This window comes from Drosophila yakuba, chromosome X (genome assembly GCF_016746365.2).
Source record: "Drosophila yakuba strain Tai18E2 chromosome X, Prin_Dyak_Tai18E2_2.1, whole genome shotgun sequence".
Taxonomy (NCBI): Eukaryota; Metazoa; Arthropoda; class Insecta; order Diptera; family Drosophilidae; genus Drosophila; species Drosophila yakuba.
The window spans coordinates 12,098,339-12,119,860 of NC_052526.2; the positions used below are offsets into that span (position 1 = coordinate 12,098,339).

At 45.7% G+C, this 21,522-nt stretch overlaps 1 protein-coding gene across 2 annotated transcripts; it reads left to right on the forward strand.

Moving 5' to 3' along the window:
- The first annotated feature begins 2,464 nt into the window (after positions 1-2,464).
- On the forward strand, positions 2,465-19,616 carry LOC6525130 (DNA N6-methyl adenine demethylase). Of its 2 annotated transcripts, XM_039371637.2 has the most exons (3): positions 2,465-3,179; positions 3,515-7,793; positions 16,590-19,616. In XM_039371637.2, the coding sequence occupies exons 2-3, from the start codon at positions 3,743-3,745 to the stop codon at positions 16,658-16,660; spliced, it is 4,122 nt and encodes a 1,373-aa protein (XP_039227571.1). In that variant the 5' UTR covers positions 2,465-3,179; positions 3,515-3,742; the 3' UTR covers positions 16,661-19,616. The 2 variants fall into 2 exon arrangements, with proteins under 2 accessions (XP_039227571.1, XP_002100968.1); XM_002100932.4 differs by lacking the exon at positions 16,590-19,616 and having other exon boundaries at positions 3,515-9,814.
- Positions 19,617-21,522: the final 1,906 nt, after the last annotated feature.

Genomic DNA, 21,522 nt, shown 5'->3' on the forward strand with positions numbered 1-21,522 from the left:
ATGCTAACAATTCATACGTGCGCATAATTCTCGGATAATATGTATTTATATACATAAGTATGTTTATATGTACATATGTATGCAACGTTTATTACCGATTAGGGTAACTACTAAAATGGGGACAACTATGAAATGCTCAGTTTAATCTTTTAAATAAGTAAATAAATTATAAAATGAAAGAAACATATCCGAATAGCAACACCAAAGCAAGGGAAAATCCATTGACCAAATAATAATATATTTTAAACGAACTAAATGGTTTCAACTATCCCTCAGATTCGTTGGATAGCAAATCTCGGGATTCACTGCCAATCACTCATATCGCCAATCGTTTTCTCCCTCCCTCATTCTCCCTCTCCACCGCTTCCACCCACTTTCGTCGTCCGTCGTCTCGCATGCGTCTTCGTCTTCGCATGCCTCTTCGTCGTTGCTTTATTGTTTTATTGTCAGTTTAGGGATTTGACAATTTGCTTGCTGATTTTTTATGACAATCATGTATGTAAATTTCGGGCCTCTCTGTCGCACTCTTCGCCGCCTGCCACTCACTCTCGCCCTCTCTCGCTCTCTCCTCCGGGCCTACTCCAATCTAAACTCTTCCTCAAGGCCCCACGCACACAGACGCACAGCTGTGGAATCGTATCTGTGTGGATGCGATGAAGGTACTCGTATCTGGGCTCCATTAGCCCTCGCCTTTTCTCTTACGAGGTTTTTAAATACTTTTGGGCCATTCTCAGCTGAGCTTGATGCCCAGCTCCAGCAAAACAAAAAAAAAAATAAACGTAAAACAACTTGAAACTCCATAGTTACCTACAGATTCAAACCCTTGCTGTTGCTATTTATACCCCTTAATTGTAGATAAAGAGAGCATACCCGTCCGAGAGACGAAAGATCGCTACATATTCGAAAGTAATTAGATACGAGTTTACTGCATACTTACTATAAAAATTTATGAAACCTCCAAAATAATTGTTTAAGTATTTGGCTTATTTTAAAATGATTCCCAATTATCCAAGCTGAGCATTTTGATATTCTAAGAGTGTGGTAACAGGGTATCTGTGTAGCCGAACCGCACGATTTTGCCGTTCTTTTTAAATGTAGATTAGCTTTCGTTGTCTCTCATCTCTGCACTCCCGTGTGCCCAACGCAATAAAAGTTTGGTTTATTAATTTTTTGAACGTTTTCAACCTTTACGAGACCCGTGACGTCGATAATCGCCGGTCGCCGTGTAGAAACTAGGCTAGTAGTGTGAATTGGTTTTGGCCCGGTCCAGTGAGTCAACATCTGACTAAGACGCACCGAGGAGTCTATTAATAAGCCGCTTTTCATAACAAGGCTAAAAGCGGGCAAAACTGAACAAGCCAAAAGCTGCAACACAGCTTTAACTTAAGCAAGTAGCGATATGGTAATCAATGGATCACTAAAAGGGCCACCCAATCAGTTCCAGACTCTTAAGTCATCCGCACAAGAGTTCCTCACTGTGTTCTTTAGCAATCCACATTTTCGCCACTCAAGCTACATTTTGATATTATTACAGAGTACATAAACATTTATATATATGTATATGGTGAGTTCTCCCATAGAGTAAATGACTTCTACGAACAGCAAGAGTTTTAAACTAGAGATCGGAACGAAATAAACATTTCGAATTCCTCCCATCCTAATGAAAACATTTATTACATTTTTAGTGCCTAGAACGGCTTAAATATGGTTCGCTGTATATACACAGAAATGCAAGTACTGCAAAATAAATATTCAAATAAACAATGGAAAGTCATTTTCACATAATCAAAAACTATAGATATGCGCTAGAAATGCAATGCAGAAGTTGAGTGCTTTGTATCTTATTACAGATACTCTTTACAATTGCAATACTTCCCAAGGATTGATCAGCCATTAAAGGTGCTTAGGTTCCACTAACATTTTTAATGCCATTCAAGTCTTAAGAACAAAGTATAAGAAATTATTTTGGATCTAATGGTATATGGTAGTTATACAGTTAACCAATGCTGAGATTTATTTATATTTCAGAGTTTGCGGAATGTAGCAGTTCTAAGGAGTTATGGAATATGAGCATGGCTAATTGTTGATTGTACAAGTTAGATCGCAAGTAATGCTAATTGGTGAGACTATTTGATTGAATACTGTATCTGGAATCCGAGATAAATCGCTGTACTCTCCATGCAAAGGGTATTGCAAAGCAAATGCAAAGGCAGCGCAAAGGAAACGCAAAACCAAAAGCAAAGTAAAATCAAATGCAGCGGCGGCGACAGCGGCCGTGCGCGACAGAGACAGCGACAGCGGCGGTCGGCTGTCGGCACGCACACACACGAACGCATATAACCGAAACGCCGCCGCGCAGTGTACATAGCGCACACACACACAGCCACGCATGTGCGTCGACCGCGACGCCGCAGCCACCGTCGCCGCTGGCGTCGCTGCCGGCAGAACGGGTAGAACGAATGTGCCGCATGCACGGCGGTGTATTTGTCGGTCATTTGTATTTGGAACGCCGTAGCAGACAGAAGGACACGGGTGAAAAAGCGACGAAGCGTGCGAACGGAGTGGAGCGGCTACTTTTAGCGCCCTTTTTTGTTTCATTTTCCCCACTAACATAACGCAACATTTTTGGCAACAACTTTTCGGCAAACCAATTGAAAAACAAACTAAACGAACTAATCGCGGCACGGGAATCAACAACAAATTCTATTCCGATGCAATACTTGTGTTCGTAAACAATTTTTTTCTGTTCGATCCGATAAACGATAAACGCGAATTCCAGTGATCTTTTGGAAAAAGGCGAAGTGGAAAGCGAAGAACCCAAACCGAAAAACTCTAAATCACCGGTAAAAAAAAAAAGTGGCGAGAGAGAGCAAGAGAGTGTGATCGGGAGAGAGCATCGCATCGCCATTCTCGCTTCCCTCGCGATTCGCAAAAACAAAATTCGAAATTCAAAATTGACCAGCATTCGTTGCGGTTCCGATATTGGTTTCTTCAGTTCAGTTCAGTTTCGTATTATTTATCAAGTCTGCTGTTGTGGGTCTTTCGTTTCGCCGAAGAAGAGAGAGCGAAAGAGAGCGCAGCAGGAGCGGTGAAGGAGAAGGAGGAGCGGAGCAGAAGGAGAAGGAGCTAAGCAGCAGTCCAAGTCCAACGAAGACGTGCCCAAAGCAAGGCGCAGATAAGTAAGAAACGCAAAAGAGAACGAAAAGGGATCTTCAGCGAGGATCCTATATTTTTTTCAAGTGTGTGTGTATGTGCGTGAGCGTCCATGTGTGAACTTCATAAACAATTGCAGTTGACATTACGTTAGCAAGGAAAAGCTATTGCATTTCCGCGATCATCCAAATCAAATAACAAAAGTGCATGCGAAATCGCATCAAAGTGAAATGGACACCAAGAACCGTTAGACACCAAAAGCTTTTAAAAACACTGTGTGCATGTGTTTGTTTTTTTTTACGTTTGCACTCAAGTAACTTCAAATTAATAATGGCTTAAAAAATAATTGGCTTATTTTCAGTACAAATACAAAGCACAAAAAACCACTAAAAACACAAAAAAAAAAAAAAAACAACGAAACAAGAGTATATAACATAAAACCCAAAACAAAACGATCGGCTCAGCAGAGCCAACGAAAAGTAAACAGAGGAGCAGCAGGAGCAGAGGATGCATCACTGATCCCGGAGAGCTCGAGACATGAGAAGCGGAACACCGAGCAGCCATCAAGCATCGACTTATGTAGCGGTCCATGACGAGTATTAAGACCGAGATGCCGCCCCTGCACGCGGCAGAGGCGCTCGCCTCCAGCAGTGCCACCGATAGCGGTGGGGGAGGGGGAGCAGGAGGAGGAGGATCGGGCGGACCAGGAGCGGGAGGATCGGGAGGCGTCGGCAGTGCGCCCGCTACGCCCAATGCCACAATCAGCGCCGCCGCCGACTCCAGTGATAATCAGCCCGGCACGCCGCAGCCCACGCAACAGCAACAGCAGCAACAATCGACGCAGCAACAGTTGCAGCAGCCACAATCGCAACAACAGCAGCAGGCCATGGGTGGAGGAGATCCCCAGCAGCAGCAACAGCAGCAGCAGGTAACGGGCATCACCCACCAGCCGTACGCCACCCATCACATGTATTCCGCATCCGGCGGACAGCAGCAGCAACAGCAGCAGATCTACGGCGGACTCTACGGCGGGGACATGCAGCAGCAGCAGGGCTACGCCAGCAGCTACATCAACAGCTACGAGCAGTTCTACCAGCAGCAACAGCAGCAGCAGCAGGGCACTGACTACGCCTTTGGCGCCGTTGGCGTTGACTACGGCAAGAGTGCCGGGGTGCGCTATCATCCCTACCTGCAAACGCCCACCTCCGGACTGGGCGGCATTCCAACGGCCAGCGCGGCTCAGGAGGAGGCGGGCAGTGCGCCCAGCGCCGTCAGCACTACCACGGCGGTGGCCATGAGTCCTCGTGTGGTGAGCAGCAGCAGTCCAACGTCGACGTCCTCGCACCTGCAGCTGGGCAGCTCCAGTGGCCAAACACCGGGCTCACCAGGCGGAGCAGCCGGAAGTGCCGGATGCAAGTTGCAGTGCAAGAAGTGCGGCATCCTCACCACCAACGAGTCGGAGCTACAGGAGCACATCGCCAACGTGCACGGGGAGTCGCCGTATGGCAGCAGCGGCTACGCCAGTTCGCCGTACATCAAGGAGGAGATGCCCACGCCACAGCCACCCGGCGGTGGATCCGCAGCGGCCAATCCTGGCGAGTTGCTCGACCTAGATTCCCAGAAAATGGTCTATCACCAGCAGTTGCTCCAGCAGCAGCAGCAGCAACAACAGCAACACGACGTGGTCGCTGGACTGCCGCTGGGCTCTCTGCCGGATCCGCTGCACTCGATGCAATCCATGCAGCAGCGCGCTCTCCACAGCTGGGAGCAGCAACCACAGCAGACAGTGGCCTCCGTGGAGGGCCTGCCACCGTACATGCAGCAGGGATTGGGCGTGGGGTTGGGAGTAGGCGTGGATAAGTCGCCCTACTACTCGCCAAAGCAGTCGCCCTATCATCAGTCAGCCGGCGTTGGCGGAGCCACGCTGATCAAGCAGGAGTACGGCGGCCACGGACTAATCAAGTCCGAGTATCCCGATTCGCAGCACTACGTGGACAAGTCCTTCGACCCCACAGCTGGCGGAGGCGGTGGAGCGGAACTGTGCGCCAGCGTGGCCACCAGTCCGGCGGAGTTCCCTAGCACCACCACTGGTGGACCCGGGCAGGAGAGCGCGGCGGGTGCGGCGCCAGGAGGTGGATATCGCGGTTTCGAGCCGCCCAGTTCTAGCTCTGTGCTGCCGGCCAACAGCCTGACGGCCAAGGCGGCCACCTGGAAGTCGAACGAGGCGCGCCGTCCCAAAACGTACAACTGCACGGCCTGCAACAAGTGGTTCACCAGCTCGGGCCACCTGAAGCGCCACTACAACACGACGCTGCACAAGAATGCGGTGAAGTCGAGCGGCCAGCCGGATCCAGCCACCCTGCCCATATCGGCGCACCACCATCCCGCTCGCGATCCGGTGACGAAGCCCAGTCGCAGGGGCAATGCCGCAGCCGCTGCGGCCGCCGCTGCAGCTGCCGCCTCGGCCAGCGGTCAGGGTCAGCAGCAACAGCCGCCGCCACCACCACCGCCGGCCAATGTGCCACCACCGGAGCCGCCCAGAAGTCCGCCCGAGTATGGCGGAGGAGGCGGCTTGGGCGTGGGAGCGATGGGCGGCGCTGCCATGTCCCAGTACTCGGCCTCACCCTCGCCCACACAGCAGCAGCAGCATCACCTCAACCACCATCAGCAGCAGGCCAACGGCTATGCTAATGGCACCGCCAATGGCTATGGCTATATGCAGCAACAAGTGCAATCCACGACAAACGCTTCACCACAGCACGCTTCCAACAACAACAGCAACAACCAGCAGCAGCAGCAACAACAGCAGCACCATCAGCAGCAGATGCCGCAGCACCACAACTCCGTTTTGAACGGTCACCCAAACGGGCTAGCAGGTCCCTCCGCCCCACACAACAACAACACCACCCAAATGCCGTCCTCCCAAATGAGGGGCCTGCTGAACGAAACAACAACCACGCCGCCACCAACAACAACAACCCGAGCACCACAAATCACAACAACAGCAATAACAACAACAACGGCGGCCACCACGGTAGCTATAAAGAGCGAGCAAATGGAGGACAGCAACCACACCCACACCCACACACACACGCACACGCACACGCATCCCAATCACAGTCTCAGCCAGGACAGGAGCCACAGCAGCAGCAGCTCAATGGCCACGGAGGAGGCGGAGGAGCAGGAGCTGCGGGATCAGGAGCAGGCGGACGATCACCTGCATCAGCATCAGCAGGCGTCGCAGCAGTATCTGCTGGCGGCGCGCCATTACCACAGCAGCACGCCCAACACGCTCAGCAGCAGCAACACCAATCCCAGCACGCCCAGCAGCAACTCGCCCCATACTATCTACCGGCAGGAGCAGCAGGGAACGGATTTCTCGCGCACCACCCCGCCGCCGCAGCCGCTGCCGCCTATGGGAATGCTGCCGCCTATGGCAATGGACTACAACATGCTGGCTTTGGATATGCCCATGCCCATGCCCACGCTCATGCACAGCAATATGCTGCAGTGCAGCAGCACCAGCACCACGCCGCTAGCTACTACCACCACCACCAGTATGCCGGACACTATGCAGCCGCCGCAGCAGCAGCTGGTGCACCACTACCAGGCGGTGCTCCACCCGCTCCATCAGCAGCTGGGGGAGCAGCACCAGCGCCAGGAGGAGGATCATCATCAGCAGCAGCGGGAGCTTCACCAACTGGATCAGCAGCAGCAGCAGCAGGCGTTAATCCTGGCGGACAGTTTGCCGCACAGCAGCAGTTCGCCCACCAGCAGCTCCCCACCGCCCACCATGCCCATGCCGCTCACCACCATCACAGCGCCGCAGCTGCTGCCGCTGCAGCCGCCGCCGCCGCACATCACCAGCACCATGCCCATGCCGCCCACCATGCACATGCCCATCATGCCGCCGCCGCCGCAATGCTACCAGCAGCTGCAGCCGCTGGACCCCACAATGAGCTATCACACTATTATTGGTAGTGGCCCGGAGGCGCATGCCACAGCCGCCGGCGGTGGCTACAGCAACCAGATCACCACCAGCGATGGCCAAATCCTGCAGCTGATGCCAACCTCCCTGTTCGCGCCCTATGCCCCGCTCTCGCCGTACTCGGTGGCCGCTCAGCGATCGCCGCAGGAGGGCGACCTGCCGCCGGTTCACACACTCACCACAGCCCTGCACGCCCATCAGCAGGGCGGGCAACAGGAGGCACAGACGCCAACGCTGACTGTGCTCTCCACGCCCTACTCGCCCACAGTGAGCAGCTCGCGGGCCACTCCCGCGCTGGAGATGGACATGGCCACGCTCATGCAGCACCAGCAGGACTACGAGATGGAGCAGTATCAGATGCAACACCAGCAGTTGGAGCAGCTGCAGCAGCACCAGCAGCAACTGGACCATCAGCAGCAGCAACAGATCCTGGCGGATCAGACCCAATCGATGGCCCAGCAGCCGCTGACCAAGAAGCGGCGTGGCGGCAACGCAACACCATCGACGACGAAGCGACGGCGGAACAGCAGCGTCGGATCGACGTCGCCGCACTCGACCACCCTGCCATCGGGACGGATCAAGTGTCTGGAGTGCGACAAGGAGTTCACCAAGAACTGCTACCTCACGCAGCACAACAAGAGCTTCCACTCCGGTGAGTACCCGTTTCGCTGCCAGAAGTGCGGCAAGCGCTTTCAGAGCGAGGATGTCTACACCACGCATCTGGGTCGCCACCGCACCCAGGATAAGCCGCACAAGTGCGAGCTGTGCCCCAAGCAGTTCCACCACAAGACGGATCTGCGCCGACACGTGGAGGCCATCCACACGGGGCTGAAGCAGCACATGTGCGACATCTGCGAGAAGGGCTTCTGTCGCAAGGATCATCTGCGCAAGCACCTCGAGACACACAACCGGCCGCGGGTGGTGGGCAAGAAGTCCGCCGCGGCAGCAGCAGCCGCCGCAGCAGCCACTGCCACGGCGGGATTGGGTGGTGTTTCAGCCGCCGGCTCCATCAAGGCGGCATTCGCTCGCTCGCTAACGGTGACGGCTGTGAGCAGTGAGCCAGGCGCAGGAGTTGCAGTGCCCTCAGCTTCTGTCCCTGCTCCTGCATCTGCTCTTGTCCAGTCCGTCAATCCCAGTCTGGCTTCCAGCCTCAGTCTGAAGCGGCACATTGACGATGTGGCCGCCGACGATGACAGTCTGCTGGAGGAGGACGAGGATGAGATGGAGATGGAAATGGAGATGGATATGTTGGAGGAGGAAGATGAGGAGGAGCTGGGCGATCACCACATGATAATCAAGGGCGAGTACGCGCAGGAGGAGTTTCAAATGATCGAGAAGAGCATAGAGCTGTACTGAATATGGGGCAGGCCAGAATCTGGGTTTTGAAATGCTCCTGGGCTTTGAGCTTGGCGGGAACGAAGGATCGAAGGAACGGAGGATCAGTGGGCAACTGAGCGCGGCTTGGGCTGCGGGCGCAGCTGGAGCGGCTCTGCAGTTGAGTGTCCTGTTTTTGGGGTCAGGCCAGTCGGTGTCGATGAAGCAGCTAAGTTGTTCCGATTCAACTTGAACGAGTTTCGCCCCGTGCTCGTTAAGAAAACACACTTTGTTGCTTGGCAGGCAATAATTCGCTGTTTTGGCCGTTTCCCTCGTTAAATTGATATGTTTTTTTTGTTTTTTTTTTTTGTTTTTTCCTCTGGGGGGTAAACACGAAAGTACTTAGAATTGATCGCAAAGCCGCAGCATTTCAATAACTTAGACAGCAGGCCACTCCTTGGCTCGTATCAGCTTAACATCGTAACGATCGTATCGAAGTGCCGAAGTGCCACCCACCGCGCCACAATCCAAACCAATTCAATCCAATCCAATCAAATCAATCCATTCATTCCTGTAATTTGTAGTGAGTCTGCCATATGTGTGAAACGATTGAAAGACAGCCAGAATTCCTAATTGTTGTAGCAGCAAATTATTTAATTTTATTTGTATGTTAAAATTGTATTATTATTATTTGTACTCTAGCTATTATTACGCTCCTTATTTGTAAAGCCTTATCATTACGTGTAAACCTAAACCATCAAGTATACCTCAGCAAACAGCAGTCCACGAAACGCTTAAAATCAGGGCGCCTATATATATATAGATATATAGATATTTATAAATATTCCATTTTACATGTGTAAACACTAGTTTTAGCACTTTTTTTTGCCGTATTTTAATTTGTAACTTGTTTTAACTATTATTTGATTATTGATTATGTTTTGTAATCGGGAGAAACAAACACACAAATGCCATATACACGATATGTAAACTAAAAATCAGCAACTATATGCCAATTGATATATATATATATATATATATATATATATATACTATATCTAGTTACTAGACCAACGCATAACAACACACACATATGTACCCGCATATACATATATGTTAGCCTTAAAAACGCCAAATTGTCATAGCAAAGGAAACAAAAGAAACGCAAAAGCAAAAAGCAAAAGCAAATGGAAATGGAAAAACCAAGCCACTCTCAAGAAAATGCGAAATCAGGGATATTATTATGTTTCTAAGCCACAAACGCACGCACTTGTTCGCGTATTATTATACCTATATATTTATTACGATTAGTTGCCCCTAACTTATGTTCCGCCAATAAAACCAATTGTAATTATTTAACATTTTCATTTGATACCCATCGTATGTCCCAATTTCCCATCTCCAGACCCTCCGCATTTTGTTTGTAATTATTTTTTTTTACCTTAATTGTTAACCAATATAATGCTTTCCCCCTTCGCACGCCTACAATTTTTTTTCAATGACAAATATAAAACAAAACCAAAAAAAGTGAAAATTACGCAAATTATGTTTTTCTTTCATTTGATTTCATTGGATTGCATATTATTATTATTATTATTATTATTGTTATTATCCAGCTTGTATTGTTTCTTTCAGTTTGGCATAGTTTGGATGTAACGATTATGTGGATTCTTCAGTTTTGCAGACCATGTTTTTCTTTCGCCTGAAATTGCCGGCCAAACCGTTGGCCATAAAATGTTGAACAAATGTGTGTTTGTTTGTGTGTGTGTGTGTGTGTGTGTGTGTTGCTTCTCTCTTTCGTTTTTCTTAATTATTTTTGTAGAAATTCATTGTTGTTCCTGTTGTTCTTCGCAGCTAGTTCCAAAGAAATTACGTGCGTGTCTTTAATATTTATTTTTCGACGCCGTTTCTTCTGCACCCTCCCCCCCGCTTTTCAGTCCGCAGTTTTTGATTCAGTTGTTGAGGTTGCTGTTGAGAATCGGAATCCGAATCCGCATCCGAATTCGTAGTTCGCCTGAGATACAAGGCATTTCAGTGAGGCTCAATTTTTGCGAAGAAAGAGGCGCAGCAGAAGCGCCGATTGGCGGGCAGAATGAGGCAGAAGCGGGCCAGAGACATGTGTAGATACAAAGATACGCGTCGCTTGTGTGTGTGTGTGTGTGTGGCAACTGGCTGCACTGCTGTGTCCTGTTGCTCCGCTGCCGCCGCAGGATCCTCGGCACAAAGGACTCTGCCACACCACACCATTCCATTCCATTTCAGAGGGATCGCCTGCGATCTGGGTTTTCGCAGCGTGAAAACATTGCGCCAACACATGTTCGAGTATCTGTATCTTCTGCTCCGCATTGCCAACGAAAAGTACAAGATATGCTCGGCGTTTAGATCGGTAAACACGAAGCCCAGGGGTGCAAATAGACCCAGATACAATTTATGTATAAGTATGTGCACGCACAGACACAGGGAATTGGCAAGCAGCATAGCAATTTGGGTGTCAATCTGGGTTGCATAGCAACCAAATAGGATTTCCAACGCCTCTTCCTCAAATTATGTCATGCCAAACGTTGAGTCGTTGCAAAAAAGCAAACTATTATTAAGGGATTAACTCTATACCGAATGTTCTGATGCGTTTACCACATCCTAGATACTTTTACTGTTTGTTAATTAGTCATTTTGAATGTGGAAAAGATTCCAATTTGTAAATCTTGAGAGTATCTGTGGTTAAAGGAGAAGCTAATTCAAGTTTTGTGGCACAATTACATTTTCAATTTATGTTTTGTTTTTTACAAGCTACTTCAATAGCATCTCTTAGGATCAGTTCCCAGCTTTAATAGATTATATTACAAAGACACTATTTCTAGTTTCTAACGACTTCAGTGGATCAGCTGGAGTATCTGGATAGCAAAAAAGGTACCCCTTTGCCATTGGGGACCGCGCGAAGGGGCTCCAAGTTTGCCGGCATTGTGGCGGGTTTTTGGACATTTTCAAAGATTTTTGGGGGCTGCGCTTGCGCGACACTCGACACTCGAAGCAAAGGCAAAAGCAATAGCAATAGCAGTGAAAAGAAGGCAAAAGCAAAAGCAGCAGCAGCAACAACAACAACAACAACACCAGTTGCGGCAGCAGCAACAATTGTGGCTATGCCATCATAACGCTGCCCTCCGCCGCCTCCCCCACCTCCTGCCCCCCCTTCTCCTCGTCGTTGTCTTCTGCTGCTGCTTGGTCTTCTTGCGGCGTTTGGCGCGCATCAGTGTGCGTGTGTGTGGTGTCCGTATCCGTGTATCTGTATATCTGTGTAGCTGTGTATCTGTGTCCCGCCGCATGTGTATCTGCATCTGTGTTTGTATCTTCTACTCGGTTTTCGGTGCCCGTGCGTTTCTTGGTTTCTTGGTTTCTTGGTTTCTTGGTTTTTGTTTGTTGAACATAAAAACTGGTTTCCTGTACATATGCTCATCCAGCAACAAACCATCTGTAATTTTAATTTTTCGGCAAGATGTTGCGCTCAGTTGCTGCCTCCCTCTTTCGCCGTTTCTATCTTCTCGCTCTCCTCGTTTTCGTATTCGTATTCGTATTCGTATTCGTTTTCGTTTTCTTGTGTTTTTCGGCAGAGATTTTGATCGGGTATCCAGGTAGAAATTGTCTACCTTCGTGTCCGTTTGTCGCAGTGTGTGCGTGTGTGTATCTTGTAGATACATTCGTACCCTCGAAAGACAGTAGATCGCCCCGTCTCGCTCGCACACGCCAGTGTAATCCTTGAAATGTGCGCTCGCTCTCTCTCTCGCTCTCTCACTACCTCTCCCTCCATCCCTTTTGTGCTGTTCTTTCCTTGGCCTCTGCGCCTGTTTCCACCGATTCTTCAGCTATACGGTACGGGTATATACATATGTACAGCGTTAGCACTTACCATGATTCATAGTTATACACACACAGATCGCTCGAAGGAAGGAATCTTCCTTTGAAAAGCAAAAAATGAAATAAATAAATATGTATATATCTGTGCATGTGTATACACCACAACATCTGTACATATGTATGTCTGTAGATTGAAAACATCTCGCACAATACACAATAGGTTCGCCTTGACAGGCTTTTGTGTCTTTGTTTTGCAGAAGGAAGCAGCTCGCAGGCACTATACTATTCAAAAGTGAGGCAACCACAACCGAAGCCGAAAACTGAAAACTAAAAATCGAAAACCAAAAACCGAAAATTGTGCTATATGATCGATGTGCAAATTTCGCATTCAACATCTTCCTATTCCTCTGCCTCTTCTGCGGCTCAGAAGACCCGTCTTGCAGAGCCGCAGCCCCTTCTTCCCACGCGATTCGAGAAACATGTGTGATGTGCTCACTTCCTTGGCTCTTTCCTCTTCGCCGACTGTGTTTACATTTCTGGCCGGGATTGGCTGTGGGATAACTGTTCTTTTGTATTTGCTCTTCTCAGGGTCACCCCTGCATCTCCACCTCCGGACTGTCCGGATTCCCCCAATTCCTGAATCCGCTGTCCATCTAGAAACCAGTAGCTACTGTGCATCTCAGAGTTTACAGTTGTGAGTGAACAAATACCTTGGGTCTTCTCTTCATTTGGCTTCCATTTACTACATTATTTCTTTCATGATAAATACACTTGTGCAGAGTATCTATTTGCAAACTTTCTTATACTAACAGTTGATAAGCAAAGAAATGTGCTGTTTTGGAAAAAAAAATCGTACCAGCTAACATAATCCCAAAACAATCACATGGTCTTGCTGAATTTCACGACCTCAATTGGAGGAAAAGGTTAAGTTGGAACTGTCAAAAAGCTACGGATCTGCTGACATCTAACACAGGAACTCAATCACATTAGCCCTCGGAAAAATGGAAATTAGCCCAGTGCCCACCCCCATTGCCGCCCCCCTCCTCATTCTGGTGTGCGAAATGTTCTTCTTTCCGAGGAAATGTACAATTTTCCAGCTTTTTTTTTTTTTTTTTTTTTTTTTTTTTAAAGGTTTTGATAGGTTCTCCCCCCTCCTATTGACTTTGGCTTAGACTGAGAAATTTCTTTTTTAATTACCAAACATTTGACAGCATCCTAAAATGCTTATTGTGTTCCACATCTATATGTATATATGTATGTGCGCTGTGTGTGTGTGCGTGTGTGTTTGTGAGTATTCATGAAAGGCTCTACACATAGCGTCTTGGCTGTTGTTAACCATTTCTTGCTTTCATTTCGGGCATGTGTGCGAGCGAGCACTAATAGAAGAAACCAACCCCCGAGCTACGGTCTTAGATATTTGATTTCCAAAATTCAATGACAAACGGCAATGGCAAGAACAAGAACAGGAACTCGAAGGCCAAGAGATGCGAGCGGACCAAGATGACAGGATAGCATGGCCGCCGCATCATCATCGGCATCATTATGATTATCGTTTCGGCTCGACTCGACTCGGCTTGGCTAAACATTGTTTCGAGCATCTGCCATGTCTGGCCAAGAATGCGAGCGTCTGTCTAGAACCTTAATTACGCCGCTTGGAAAATGGCCAGATATATAGTAGATACAGATACCAATCCATGTACAGATACAGTCGCAAGATTCGAAGTATCTAGGCGTAGTTCCTTCCCACACCAAAACAGGAGAGCTCTAAAATAATCTGGAAAATAGTAAAGGTATACAGTAATCGACTGCAAAATGATTTTACATAGGACTAGGTTTTTTGAATGCACTTGCAGTTTTCGAAGATAGTAAATTAATTTTAACTAAGAAGGCATCAGCCTAATAGCTTCATCCTGTTGTTCGAATGAATATAACAACAATTATTAAAACTATATATATTTCGACTTAACTAAGTCACAATCCGTCTGGGAATCTAAAACTAGAGCTCCAAACAAATACATATTTTTGCGAGTATGCTTTTGGGGTTATCTGCTCATCTAACTGGCTAATTTTTATCCATTTCGCTGCTAGCTTGCCTTAATTACTGCTAATTAATTGTGTTGGTCTTCAGCCATTTCACTTCATAACTTATTACACAGTAACACTGTTGTGTTTATATTTAAGCTACAGGAAGAGTATTTATGGAAATGAAGAACTTGTATCCGTAGGTCTGAAAATAGAGTAACTCACTTTCTAGCTATTCGCCCTGCTTGATCCTCTCGGAATATGGCTCATATAGCCCTGCTTTATCAGTTTTATCAGCCCAAGTCGATTGGCCGCTAACTGTATATTGAAAATGCCCGGTGGGAATTCAAAACAAAAGACTTAGGCAACGAACTTGCTAACGAACCTCGCATCCTCGGCGAAAAGTATGCGCTCAGCGGCGGGATGCGGGATGCGGGGCAAGGTGTCGAGCTCTGGGGCATTTCAAAATCTGAAATGATAAATGGGGAGCAGGGGCGTAGCTGGATGGGCGGGGCAGTGGTGCTGCCGCATGGCAAAAATGAGAAAAAAAAAAAAGGGAAAATAAAAAAATAAAAAACGAGGAGAGTCATCAAATGGCGCACAGCTGCGTCGTCAAGCGAAAATCAACAACGCCGTGTTTTTCGACTGTCCAGAAATTGTTGCTACATTTCGAAGCTTCACTTCATGTGTGTGTCCTAATTCCAATTCAGACGAAATTTTGTCTCACAATCAGTTAGAAACAAAAAAAACCAAAAAAACGAAAAAAACCAAAAAACAACGACGACAGCAAGAAGTAAAGTAAAACAAAATAAATCTTTTTGAGCCCCGAAACGAAGCAGCGACTGAGTTTCTGAGTTTCAACCAAAACAACAAAACTTAACTATGGCCAAAACATTTTTGTTGTTGTTGTAGTTGGTCTTTTCGCTTTTATTTTTTTTTTTTTTTGTATTTTTGTGCCTTGTTGCTGTCGGCGCTTTATCCGATTTTGTGTTGTTGCTGCTGTTCTCCTCTCCGCTCCGCTCCTCCTGTATTTTTTATGACGAGTTTCCGCTAATTGCTGATGCGCTGCAGATTAACTGAACTGAAGCCCGGCGATCCAGCGATCCAGCGATCCGGCAACCAAACTCCAAACTCCGAAATCCGAAATCTGAAATCCAGCCAGCCAAGATAAATGGCTGGAATGGCATAGAGATAGACGGCGTGGGAGGGGGCTTCTGGCTTCTGGGTCGCATTTGGGATAGAAACAGCCATGCCGCATTGCATGACTCTAGCTCGAAAAGCTCCAAAAGTTACACAGAACTACTATATTAGCTTTAATTAAATAGAAAACGATTCGAGTTGCGATACTAGAGCTCTGCTTCATTCACAGACCAAACAAACGCGGAGGTTGGAAAAGTTACTTATTATTGGATAACTGTCCTTCGACCAGTTTAATTAAAAATCATAAATCTTAAGACTTAATTTCAAATTGGCACTTCATTGATTTTGAATAGAATTCATGATCCTTTTAATTAGGGTTTAGGATTTCGCCGCGATTTCTCGCCGTGTATAATCTAAGCCTTGGTGTGACGCATGCATACACACATCAAAATGTAAGAAGAAGACGGCCGAGCTGAAATTAAAAAAAAAAAGGAAAAAAAAAATCAAGGCGTTCCCCCAGTTGTTGTCGTTCTTGTGGATTGTGGGCCACAGAAAAGAAACAACAAAGCGAGCGATGAAGAAGCAGAATCATACGAATTATAGGAATTACGCCGAAACCGAATCGGAGACGAAGGAGGGTGAGGGGAATAGGTAGGGGGGGGGGGGGAATCGTTGTATCGGGGAAAAGAGCAACATCTTAGATATCAGATTATAGAGCGCTGGCCTTATGGCTAATCATTTTCGGGGGTGCGAGCGAGATCGCTGTGGGATCGTGTGTGCATATAAGCATAATGAGTTAAAATTGGATTAGAGATTTATTGGATTCGAGTTCGATGTGATTCCTTTATATCAAGTCTTACACTCAAGCCCCGATCCCTCATCTCATTCGATACAGAACAGATACAGATACAGATACAGATACAAGTACCGAAACCGAAACAGATGTTTCAAAACTCGCAGATACTGAGATACAGATACAGAGATACAGATACAGATGCGTACTTGTCATCATCTGTCGTTGACTAATTAGCCAAGTTTGGCTTTCGCGTTGGCCTTTTCTCCCCCGACACTGGCATTAATCTCCCACTAATGGAACAATCCCCTCGCTTTCGATTCGTTGCAGCATCCAGGAGGCAGAACAAATCGCATCCATCTATGTACCCAGCGAACGCCCAGAGACGGATCAAAATTTAAGCGAATTGAATTATTTCGGACAACCCGCGACCTTTGGCGCTTTGGCAAGGACCCCAAGCAAGGATGAATATCCATACATTTGAGTGGTGTTTGATGGACTAACCACATGCACTCCCACCAACCCAACATTCCTACCGATCGTCATCATCATCTTCAAAAAGGATTCCAGCATCTATAAAGCAGAAGAGCAGCTGTTTTCACTACATAAACGTTTTGTTTTTTTTTTTTTTTGTATTCTTAGTGCAATCAACTAGTTTTTTTTGTCGAGAAAGAACTACTGAGAACGAACTACCCAGAAACGAAATCGAATCTCCTTAGCGTAAATTTAGCATAACTCTTTGTGTATCTAAGGAAGTAGCCAACCACATACTGTAGCTGTACCAATCGGGCATTCAAGGACTAAAACTTAGATGGGCATTGAGTAGATTGAGCAGATTGAGCAGATTGAGCAGATTGAGCAGATTGAACAGATTGAACAGATTGAGCAGATGCAGCAGAAGAACATTGTCTCCTATATCAACATTGTGCATATCATTTATTGGGCAAACGGAAAAACAATAATTAAACTTAAATAGCAAAAGGTTAAAAGCAGGAGAGGCAATACTTTTAGTTAAAATTGAGTTGAATTTCGAATCGAATTGAATTGAATTGAATTGAATTGGCTCGCCTTGCGAAACGCATTTCATCCGTCAGTTGGGAGTGTTTACTGTGCAATATGAAACTATGTAATTCATTTTTTTTTTTTATTAACGATTAACGAAATGTTGAGGACGAAACCTAGCGATAGCAAAGAAACACAAAGAATTACCTCGGCAGAACCGCTCAGAAAGTAATAGAAATCTACCTCGTTAGCAATAAAACAATGATCGATTAAAGCACGGATCAGATGAGCAGGAATATTTTAGTTTTAGTTTTAGTTTTTAGTTTGAGAGGGCTTATGACAAGCGAACGAATCGAAGAAAATGTCAACTAATTATACGTAAAACTAAAACAAATAACTTTAAATGTAATTGTTTATATGCTATTTATACACACACCTATACAATATATACGAAGGATACTTCTAGGCTTAATGACATTGATGATCGCCGCCCTGCCACGCCCCCTGGGCCGCCCATCCCCCCGCCCCTCGAGTTGCGCGGCATTGTCATCAGTTTAAATTTGAATCTTTACAGTTTGGCCAGCTACCGTGAATTTGTTGCTCATATGACAACGCAACCACCCCACCAATCACCTCGAACACCCACCCACCTCCCCCCCGGGGGGCGGTGGCCCAAGGTGGGCGGGCGGCGACCACACCCACACCCAAACCCTGCCCCATCCATCTCAACAACGAAAATCCAATTGAGAACTAGAGTGGCAGCGAAACAAGTGATTTCGATGGTCCTGCAAGCCAATAATACCGATTCCCAATTAATCTGAGTAATACACTTCAAGTTGGTCCGCGCTATCTTTACATTCATATATCTATCTATATGCTTGGGAAATCTCGCATTAAAATGATTCATCAGGAAACCATCTAAAGATTCAAAGATCCTTGCAGGATTATTACATTTTTCGGAACACCGAATCTATTTTATTCCTCCCCTTGTTTGTGTTTGCAACTATGCGCAAACTTTAGTTCTATTTCATTCTTGACGCAGAACATCTAAGCAATACTTGATGCAGGCAAATCTCTTTGGTTCAGATTGTGACGACTTCGATCTGCGATCTGAGCTAAATGCAATTTCTTCAAGGAAAAACCAAAAGCGAGAGAAACTAAACATATTTAAATTATGTAGCAACTACATGTTAAATCTTAGCAATTAATTATTGAACAAAGGGGAGCACAAAACCCGCATGAAATCTACAAATTATACACACATATACGAATATGATGATCGGGTATATATTTAAAGGAAATTTTTAAGCAGCACCAAGTGAAAAGCGAACACTGAAACTCTGAAACCCTGAAACCGCCAAAAGAGTTTATAGGAAAAGTTGAACAATCGCCAAATGCATTAAATATATGTATGTAAATATGGGTGGTTCTTTTACAAACCGAGTGGAAATTGCCATGCCAATACCAAGCCAAAATATTCTATTCAAATCGCATTGCGGCGAAGTCTCAATCAATACGTTTAAGGTTATTAATTGGTTTTTGAAATCCGTTTGGCTTGTAAAAGAATTTCCCACATGTGTGTCGTAGTAATGCCAAAAAAAAAAAAATAATAAGGAAAAGGAAAAGGAAAAACACTATAATTGTATCCAATAACTCGACATGGAACCGTGTACCTCTATCGCTCCACCAAAAATGGCACAAACATAAGAAAAGCACACTGATAATGGTTTAATAAAGTCAGAATCATTGTCGATTGTAAACAATGATTTTTTTTTGTATTTGTTGTGTGTGCGTGCATTGGTATTTGTACATTTTTACAGACTTATAGCCACTTCAGATGCAACCGCAACAAACCGAACAACAAACAACAAACAAGAAACAAGTAACCTCAAGAGAAGCCATCTCGTATCAGGAATTTTAACAAAGATTTTATATAATAAAAGTTAGGAAAACTCAGTGTTAAATGCATTGGCATCGGGCCAATCATATCTAAAAAAAAAAAATAAATATATATATATAATAATATGTATATGTATGTGAGTTCTCTAATAAGCACATCTCAATGTACCCAAATGAATTTATGCACGAGAATCGCCAGCAGTGAACCAAATTACGTATCTCCCAATACGTATCTCTAAAATACACCTGTACATACATTTATGTGTACGTCCATGTAAACGAGGGGTCTCCTCCCCCGTACCCCCTCCCCCTCTCCCTCACACAGAAGGAAAACCCGAAATTGTCAAGCCAAAAAAAATGGAAACCAAAAGGTATTGAAAGCAAAGTAATGCAAAAATGACACACGACAGACGAAAAATGAATTTTTTTGAACCGAAATAAAGAATGTAAACTACAGTCTTCTGCTTTTACTGGGATTTTTCAAGGGGATGACAATTATCGCGATGTCCTTTCGAAATAACAATCCATTCTCCTCGAAGCAAAATCATCATAGAAAATTATGAACATAAGTAAAGTACTATTTCATACTTCGACATCATTTTTTCGAAAGTCTTGAAAAAGTTGCTTGCAATTCACTGCCTTTACATACAAAACTATCAATAGATGCAAAATTAAAGATTTTCCCATTAAGCACTTGATGATTAATTTGCACAGCAATTGCTTTCAGTTTTCCAGAGTGTAGATGCATGTACTTGAAAATCAGCAGCAGGTACACGAACGATTACAGGGGATGGAAATGTGGAAATGGAAAAGTCTGGGGCGGAATCACGCAGACCGTGTCCAACTAAAAGGCGCCGTGCATCATTTGAAATGACGCCATCGAAATGGAAAATGGAAGGGAATCAACAGGTAGTGGCGACGGTGCGACGAGCGAGAGTTTTCCGGGCTCGGAAAAACTACGCACACCACGGAGAGCGGGAACTGATAAACGAAGTGGCTTGCACTGCGTGCAGTTGATGGTGGAAAATCAGGTGGGCTGGCCAGGAGCAACGTTTATGCGTGGCCAGTTCACGAAGTACGCAGATTCTAGAAATTAACTCAAATTTAAATCCAACAGGATTGTTGTATATATCTTCCCCAGATAAACAAGTTGTGAAATAAGACAACGTTGCGTTTAAAAATTTAAGTAAATTTTACAAAATCTTGATCTTTGTTTCGATTGCCATATTGTGTTTTTCGGTTATCAGTGGTGAGTTCTTTTGTTTGATTTGGTGATACCTTTGTTGATCGCAACTTTGCTGTCCCATAAACGCGAATAGCTCAAGGACACCAGAGAGAATGGGCTTCATTCTCTCCCATTCTAAGACGCAATGTGTCCGTCATATGGACGTAATTTATTGTTGCACGCCAAGTTATCGAGTTCTGTGTGGGAAGAACAAGGAACTCAGAGGACGGCATTTCGTTGCACCTCAGCTCTCTCCAGGGAACGCCCATCTGCACTGGGAGAAAATGCTAGCTTTTTAAAGTTAAATAGGCTTTTCAAGTAATTCAAATACTTCATATTTTTATTTGTTTCCTTTTAAGCCAACATGGTAAAGACTGAACCTATTTAAATATAATTAATATATTGAAAACACGTTAAAAAACTATAAACTTTATTATGTAATTGGAGATTATTAAAATGATGATTCCATGCAATATTTTGCATTTTTATGATTGCTGGCATCAAATGCTTTCAACAGCATTTAACTAACAATATTTTCTCCGTGTGTGCACTTAATCCAGTGGAAAATCAAGAAAGATAATAGCATTTCAGGCAAAGCCGGTTACACAGCCCGAAAATCGATTCATGTTCCTGTCTGTCCTTCAGGGTCCGTTTTCCATTGTCCAAATGACTTTTGAGTTTGTGTGTGGGTGTGGGTGTGTGCCAGTCTTTTGATTAAACAATCCGATTTGGTTGCATTCGTTGCAGCCGCGCCGGAAAAATCAGGGAAAATCGGGGAGTGGAAAGTGGCAAGTCACAAGGTAATCGAAATTGAGGCGGGTCAGGGATATAAGACGATCCACAGATGCGCATCTGCTGATGGGAGAAAGTTGAACAGTCTGTGATGCAGGTCCAACCACCACGAAACCTTAGCAATTCCAATCTGGCTTGTAAGCAAAGGAAGTTCCAATTTAATCCACTGGCCAGGTTTCAAGTCAGAAGCTTTCATGTTATGCGATTATACAACTCAATCTTTAGAAGTATTTGATTTTATACTATAGCCTCTTTACGAGAGTTACTCGTGGAGTAAGCACAAGTTAAGGGATATGCGTGGGCAATTTGCTTATAAACTATGTACCTTGACAATTGCGAATACAG